This window comes from Necator americanus, chromosome V, assembly GCF_031761385.1.
Source record: "Necator americanus strain Aroian chromosome V, whole genome shotgun sequence".
Taxonomy (NCBI): Eukaryota; Metazoa; Nematoda; class Chromadorea; order Rhabditida; family Ancylostomatidae; genus Necator; species Necator americanus.
The window spans coordinates 8,607,215-8,615,441 of record NC_087375.1 but is presented as its reverse complement, the minus strand read 5'-3'; the positions used below and the strand labels follow the sequence as shown (position 1 = coordinate 8,615,441).

Sequence of the window (8,227 nt, the reverse complement as noted above, 5' to 3'; positions counted from 1 at the left end):
ATTGATTACCCTTTAACTTAAGCTCACACGTCATAGAGCCGAGAGACCTAGGTTTTACGGACCCAGCTGATTTAGTCATTTAGTTCCAAAAATAGAAGCAAGTTTGAGTGGAATTCTTACTAGAGACTCTACCCATTCGAAATTCGAATCACTTAAATATTGGAAGATTCACGGTGGAGTTGTACCGGTGATGGATACCAAACGAATACATCCATCCGGGAAGAAGAAGATCAAAAAGAAACCGTCGTCCACTTGAAAAAAGAAATTCAAAAAGGACACATCAACGCAGCCGCTGTAGACTGCAGTGAAGATGTTCGAGTTGGAGCGCACAAATTCACTTCGATAATAAGCGCAAAATATTCTGCCCTTAATTTAAAACGGTAGCTATTAAATGCTTATGTTATTTTGAAGGATCCACATATAAATTTACTGTACCCTTTGTTTCGTCTGTAGTTGCAGGACTTTTATATAGTATCCATGAATGTTGTTTTTCATACATTGTTATGGATTTTGTGATGTTGGAAAAAACCACCTACATAGGAATCGACTAGATCGTCTTGTCATAGAGGATTTTTTCATTCCGTTTCAATAACTAGAATAAACGCTTAACTTCTATAGAGTTCAATCACTCTGAGAAGTCAGGGGGAAAAAGTTGAAAAATGTGAGTCGACAACAATTGTTTGTTGATTTAAATGCTCCCCACTTACCATTAGGAGCAAGTGACGTTGTCTCTAAGCAACTAATATCTATTAGAGACAAGCACTTCAGCAGTAGATAATCTATCATGTGTTGCTGTTTTAGTTTACCTACTTCTATATAACTTCCATGAATATTGTTTCTCATACATTGTTATGGATTTTGTGACGTTGAAAAAAACCACTTACATAGGAATCGACTAGTCGCTTAATGCTTTCTGTCGGGTAATGAGGCGCTTGAGAGGATAAATCAATGGCTCTGATGACTTTGATTTTTTCCAAACTCTGACGAAGGCGATAACGCCGAAACGTTAGCTGTTGTTTAATAAAGGAAGATCAATACCAATATTGGCTACAGATCAAGAAAGTCAATTAAAAACTATCACTTGAGGAATGCTTCGCACAAAATCTTACGCGCCTTGACAATACAAACACTCTAAATTCTGAAAAGTTAAACTAATATTCATCAAAGGCTGGACAAAAAAGGATGCTTCTACTAGAATGGTTACCACGAATTCCTGGTATAAGTAGGGTGAAAAGAGGTCCTGCTGCGATCGATGACTTCAAGCCGTCCTAAGCAAACTAAGCCTTTCATCCACGCAAGGTCGATAAATTAGTATCACAGTTGTCTGGATGGTTAGAGACACTGTCCTAATGCATGTGCTGGCCCCGCAACTGATTATACAGGTCAGATATTGAATCATAATGAAAGTTCGTCATTATAGAATTCCGGAATAGATGAGGTAACAGTAGCAGAGTAGGGGTTTTATGAATCTCCGTTTCGCCTCAACCCTCCAACAGAATGAGGAATAGAGGCTTCAGAGTGAATAGGTTAGAAAGAAGAATTCACTACCAAGGCTCATCAGTAAGGAGGAGCGAATAAAAGTAAGGAAGCAATGTATAGTCAGCTATTTATAGCATACTAAGGCGCGAAGAAGGATCAATACACGTGGATGTGGTACATAAAAATCAAGGAAATCAGGTGCACAGACTAGATGCTAAAATCTTAGAAAAGTTCTTAAAATTCTTCCCTTTCTTTATCCTAGGATATCTATAAATTTGTGACTGAATTTGTAATTGTAATTTCTGTGCGACTGATGTTTGTGTGTGATTTTGAAATGTGATTTAATGTTGATCATTAATTAAACAATTAAAAATAGGATGAATAGCAATACTTTTGTTATATTTTAATGTATGATTAGTGTGTCATTTTAATGTCACTAAAAGATTGTAATTAAATTGCAATGTAATTAAACTAGAATCAATTGCAATTAAACCTCAAACTATTCTGGATTGAAGTGGAACTTGTTCGCTCAAGCACATTGTTCGATGAAAGTCATCTAACTCTTTCATTCATCAGTTAACAACCAAAGACCTCCTTTTTTCCCGATATTTGAAAATGTAATGAGAAACGTCCGAATTACAAAGGACGGACGAACCCCAAGTCTTCTTACGGTGATTGACGTAAGATGTACATATTGTCTCCCTAAAAACGACGAATGTGACAGTAATTTCCCAGATAGGCCGTAGCTGTTCTTATTGTGATCTTGATTTCTGATTTCTTCTCCTAGCGACGTCATCAAGTATTTCCTTAGAGGCTAATCTTACGTCGAGAAATGAGCGTGTTTCACAAGAAGAAAACAACAACATCAAACAGCCGTAATCCTTGTGAGCTGCTCATTTTGAAATATTCATGGGAAGGCGGGATGCATAGGAATATGACTCGAGTTGTCGCGCTCTATTACTAATGATCCGCACGCTTCTCAGATCTCTTCGTTTTCTGTGTCGATCTAAGGATGACTCACAGTTTCCAATTGTTGTTAGGATGTTATTCTCACTTTATCCTGTACGCGGTTGCTAAGTTTTTGTTTTATTTTTAGAATGCCTGTTATGTAACATATTCGACAATTGAGCTTTTATGGAGGATATGATCACATATGGAAGGACTTTTGAGCCCTATTGACAATCTTATCTTGTTTTTCTCCCTTTTTCTCTCGAAATCATTCCTACTACTTCATTCCAAGGCGTTCCGTTTCTTCTCTTTTCTTATTTTGGATCGGATATGAGTGAAAAACCGTAATAACTCTTCTTTTTTGTTCTATAGCTCTTCAGTAAATTAGTTGTTTGTTGGTGGCTTTTTGTAACCAAATCCGAAATGGCAGAAGTGATGAAGAAGTAGCAAAATAAGTAAGTACTAATACGTTGAAATAAAGGAAGATAGTTTGTTTGTCCCAATAGGATTCCCTAGCATGTACGCCTTGTTAAGTACTCCTCTTCTTCAAATTTTCTGTTTAATATTAATCTATTCAATATATATTATTTAATTTTCTATCAGTATTCGTAACGAAGAGGAACAACTAGCTCAGCTTAGCTCTGCTTTGGCATTTTCCGCGTTAGCATGCATCGATGAGCGATAATGTTATTTCAGACCCGCCTTCTTTTGGGAGAATATTGACGATTCGCGGATGACTTCAGCACTTTTTGTTTTGCTTCTTTTTTTCCTGTGAGGCTTCTTCGCCAAAATTCGACGTTTTTATGAACGATTTAAACTTGTGTGTTTACTGGATTTAGTTTCGTTCTCATTTTTCCCTTATTTTTTCATAGATCCTGGGATATCTTTGTTTCCTTATTTTGATAGCATCTGTTCTCTTGTTTTTGTTCTATTTTATCCTTCTTTCTTCATAGTCATAATTATAGCATTTCAAATCAGAACCGTCAAAAATATTTCATTGAGTTTTGTACCTTGAAAATCCATTCATTTTTGTTATGATCCAGAAACTGCTTGGGTTTTTTTTTTAAATGAGATTTTTATACTAGATTTGACATGGACATCAAGTCCGACTGATTTTGATTTGAATGTCAATGTTCTTGGGCTTAAGGGAACTTAGTTTTTTCTCAATTGAGAGCAAAATTTAGCACGACGCTGCATTTTAGAATAGTCCAAGCCGAAGGTGTAAAATAGGAAGGGGAACTGCCAAATTTTTTAATGAGCATGATTCAGCGTAACATCGTGCTGTCAGCGTCTATTTATAACTGACTCAGGGCATCATGCCGTTTTTCTCATCCCTCCACAGTCATTCATTTCTCATGTGATCAAATCGATACATCTATCTTTTTTAGTGCCACTCGTGTTTAGGGTGAAATGACCGCCCATGGCGATGACTTAGGCCCGGAAAAACTTGACATACAACTGACTGAATTTAAGGTGTGTAAGAAAATTGATTTTATTCTTTTATTTTCGGGTTTCGCGCTTACTCATTCGTTCGTTTAGAAAGTTGAGTCAAATGGTCACATAGAGGATGACGAACCGGAGCCGATTCAGTTGAAGTATGCACATGGCCTACGTCATTCAGACTAATCATCGTGTATCAAAATTTTTAGGGTGTACGCTCGAAGATGGGTGATTTTAACGGTTGTTGCTATGTTGAACAACACCAACACAATCTCATGGATTGCTTTCGCTCCTGTTTCAAACTATGTCAATAGTTTTTACGGAGAGAACAGTGCTGCATGGTTTGTTTTTCCTTTTTTATTCGTTGTTTCTTTGTTTTCACTTTCCAATTTATTTCTGTGTAATTTTGATACTTTTTCCTTCTACTTTTGTATTTTTGTGTTCTACAGCCATACCATTCACTACCACATTTACTGCCCTCTAACGTACACAAAGAATTTTCTGTTAAATTCGGGTTAAAAGACGAAGAAGAAGATTGTTTGAGATCCTGATCACAAGTTCATACGATTCGCATAGGAACGGACTTAGCACATGCATGGGAGTTATCTCGTACATTTTCTTCTTATGGAAGGAGTGTTTGTGCTCGTCATGAATACAAATAGCATCCAATACTCTCCTTCAAGTTCCATCAACTCCTTTTAGTTGGAAACAAGCCGGTTGCTTTCGATTTTTTTCATCCACGTTCTCACTCTTCCTTGGTTTCATGTGTTTTGCTTGAGCAATGGAACCAAGCCTCCTTTTAGTGAAAGTTTATTTAATTACGAATCCGGATTACGCTGACATATGTGAAGCTCAAATTGCGCGCTTATCCCAGACAGGGTTTTATGAGGTTTTCAGCGACAATTTCTACACGTAATAAAAACAAAACCCACAAACCGAGCAACAGCGTCGTTGCGATGCGAAAGAATCTCATTTTCGCGATAAATACGAAAAATTCCTTCACCCCACGAGCAATGTGTCATCAAGAAAAGTCGTCATGTGTTCTGGTTTAGTGTCGGTAAATGGGGAATTGTGCCTGGATTGCCAGAATGCTAAAAATAGAGAATATTACAGGTTCTCAATGGTTTACATGATGTGCACTATACCTGTTGGATTTTTCGCTATGTGGGCCGGACGACGATTTGGTTTACGTAGTGCCATATTGATAGCTGGTTAGCAGTTGCTCACAATTTCCTATCTGTTTCCTTTATTTCATTCTGTTTCTCATCTTTCGTCCAGTTACGCGATCAATTTGAGACATACTCATTTGAAGGATGGACGAACGGTATTGGAGGACTAATTCGGTTATCCAGTTCGTTTCTACCGCAGCAGTACCGCTTTCCTATCGGCATTACAGGACAGGCAATCGCTGCCGTTGCTTATCCGTTCATTATGTTTCTTCCTACTAAGGTACGTAAAAGCACCGATAACTAACTGCTCGCTACTGGTGCTTATTACTCAATTACAAGTTCACGTTCAGAGATAGGAAATTAAGCATATTGTTGTCTTACAAATCACAAATAGCGAAAAATTGCAACTTTTTTTTGATTTCACCAAAATCATGTATACTACTCAGGTCGCCGGGTCATGGTTTCCTGACAATCAGCGTGGATTAGCAACGACTATTGGTGTGATGTCAAATCCGCTGGGGGTTCTGCTCGCCAATGTCATTAGCCCTCAGATGGTGCACTCACCGCAGCACGTCGTGTATCTGAACATCTTCACCTTTGTACCTTCGGCTGCAGCCATGATTCTAGCAACGGTATGGAATTCTTGCATCCCGAGCATACATGCGATAGTCGGACCCGGTGCTCTGATCCCTTTCACTTTTGTACGGTTGGCGAAGGGACCCCCTTCACTTTTGGAGATTGCGAAGGGATCCTCACCATTTAAGCTGCACCTCATGAGCTGGAGCTCCTTCACCTGAGGAGGATCTGGCTCCTCCCTATCGCGCCTATGATCTTGAGGCAGTTCTTCATTGTTTTCTCATCTATTCATTGGAATTTTTGAAAAAAAAGTAGTGAAAACTATTTCGAGTCGTTGCGTGCACACATTGTTTTTAGTTTTTTCTTCTTCTCATTTAGTTATTTAATTATTATTTGCTATTTATTATAATTACTTAAGGTCGCTGTTAAACGAAGTGAGCCGAAGATACCACCGACGTTTAGTGCGAGTAAGCCTCAGATGGATTTCCTTCCTGGTAACTTCCCTTCTTTTACTTCTCTTACTTTACTTTTTCTTTTCTTTTACTTCCAATACAAAACCGCTTCCTTCAAATATATTATTAAGTATGAATATGGTTAAACGTTAGTTTAAACGAAGTTGATCCGGCCAAAATTACAGGGTTGAAAGCTTGTATGATGTCCAAACCGTACCTCATTCTGTTCTTCGTCATGGGTGGTGGAATTGGCATGTTCAATTGTTTATACACTATTATGCAAGTAAGAAAGTAATTTCGTGAAGAATACAATTGTGTTACGTCCATTATTTATTTAGGAACTGCTATGCCCTTCTGGATATTCTAATTCCTTTGTTGGCATCTGCGCTGCGTTGATGATTATCGGTGGTATAGTAGGTGCGGCCGGTAGTGGTTAGTTTTTTTCTCCTTGTTATAGATTTAACTAGCTATATCACCGCTTTAATAAATCGTTTCAATTCAATTCAATGTACTGTAGGCATGTTTGTTGATCGAACGAAAATGTACGAAGAGACAATGAAGGTGGCTATGGGACTAGCAGTAGTCTTTGGTCTCATTTTTATGCAGGTTCCTCTGTTCGATTGCTTGTCAGATATGCTTTCGTTGGTTTATCTAATCAGCTTAGCATCTTAGCTCACACTACACCCGAATTTCGCCCCTTTCCTCGCCGTTACATGTGTTCTTTTTGGAATATTTGGTTTGGCTACCTATCCTGTTGGCTTAGAGCTATCTGCCGAATGCACGTTCCCTGTCTCGGAAACTACTTCTACTGGACTCATTGTGCTATCGGGACAGGTAAGATCTACAGTACAGCAACCGAGCGGTTTAAAAATTTTAATTTGCACTAGGTATTCACTTGATGTATACGCATATAGTTGTTATATATGTGTCACCTCCGCGATGCTGCGGTATGTCATGCAATCATATGTTGTTCTACGTTCATTCATTTGTATTTGTTTATGTGTTTACATAGTTACGCCAAATCTCTTGCCCACTTCACCCAATTTACACAATTTCGTTAGTTATCAACAACTCCAGTTATAGTAGGGTCAAAATGACATGAAGAACGGTACGGTTGCGTATGCAGAAGTACTCGAAAGGGCGCGGTAGAGCAAGCGGTTGGAATCGAGGTGGGACCATCGCGAACTGCAGCGATATCTGGTGCTAGGAAGGGTCCTCCCTCGATTATGACTGCTTCGCACGAAAGGGGCCGCTTCGAGCGCAGCTGCTTAGGCTGCCCGCAAAGTTCAGACCTGGTTTGGAGGTCAGCGCGGCTCTGAACTCTGCAGGCAGCCTTACGCAACTGCGCTGTGCTTCATTTCGTTTTGACTCTACTATATGTATGCCCAAAGAATACAAAAAATATTAAAATTCGCAGTTCAGACCTGTCATTCTGTATATCAGAACTGAAAAAGCGGGAAAAAAACATTGAAGGATGAAACTCCCCTATTTCAGGTCCAAAGTGTCTTGTACGTTTTCATTATGAAGCAGTTCAGTCGACCGCTTCAACCTGAGCGCATGGACTTACAGGTATTGATCCTAAATTACATTAACTGATTTCTACTTATCTTGATTTTTAAATGAAAATTTACTTGAGATGTATTACTTTTCTCATGTGCTTAGCTCCCTATTTATGCGGGATTAATATTTCTTGTCATTATTGTATAGGTCTGCTCGCTCGATGTAACCGATAAACTTAATCAGCCGAAGGACAACACACAGGCTGTAATGGTTTGTTTTTGTTTTTTGCTTTTTTTTTCTTTTTGATAAATACGTAGCGCCTCAGCAATCGATTCCTTATTTCTGACAGAAAATGTCAGTGAAGATCTGTACAACTCATATGGAATCCATGTGATTTATAATTGTAGTTCAGTTTATACTTGATGAATAACTGTGAAATATTTAGGTATTCTCATTGCTGGCAGCTCTTCTCGTTCTGGTGCTGGTCATTCTTTTCAAACCAGTCTATCGTCGAATAGAAGCCGAAAAAGAAAACAGAGCTCGCATCGATAAAGAAAAGGAGGCGCGTGCGAATGAGCAAAAAATCACACTTCCTCGAGAAAACGACATTCAGCCTTTAAATGAAGCACAAAATGTTTAGGAGTCGTTATCAGTGTCTAATGT

General features: G+C 38.6%; 1 protein-coding gene across 2 annotated transcripts; it reads left to right on the top strand.

The window, feature by feature from the left end:
* Window positions 1-1,497: 1,497 nt before the first annotated feature.
* Window positions 1,498-8,204, top strand: RB195_013307 (uncharacterized protein; the record flags this gene model as incomplete). Of its 2 annotated transcripts, XM_064203062.1 has the most annotated exons (16): window positions 1,498-1,526; window positions 3,171-3,198; window positions 3,832-3,900; window positions 3,967-4,022; window positions 4,077-4,208; window positions 4,981-5,078; window positions 5,180-5,316; window positions 5,483-5,668; window positions 6,031-6,106; window positions 6,250-6,347; window positions 6,403-6,496; window positions 6,582-6,670; window positions 6,737-6,898; window positions 7,559-7,633; window positions 7,772-7,834; window positions 8,010-8,204. In XM_064203062.1, 16 exons carry the CDS (start codon window positions 1,498-1,500, stop codon window positions 8,202-8,204), a joined length of 1,587 nt encoding a protein of 528 aa, XP_064058942.1. The 2 variants fall into 2 exon arrangements, with proteins under 2 accessions (XP_064058942.1, XP_064058943.1); XM_064203061.1 differs by lacking the exons at window positions 1,498-1,526; window positions 3,171-3,198 and having other exon boundaries at window positions 3,838-3,900.
* Window positions 8,205-8,227: the final 23 nt, after the last annotated feature.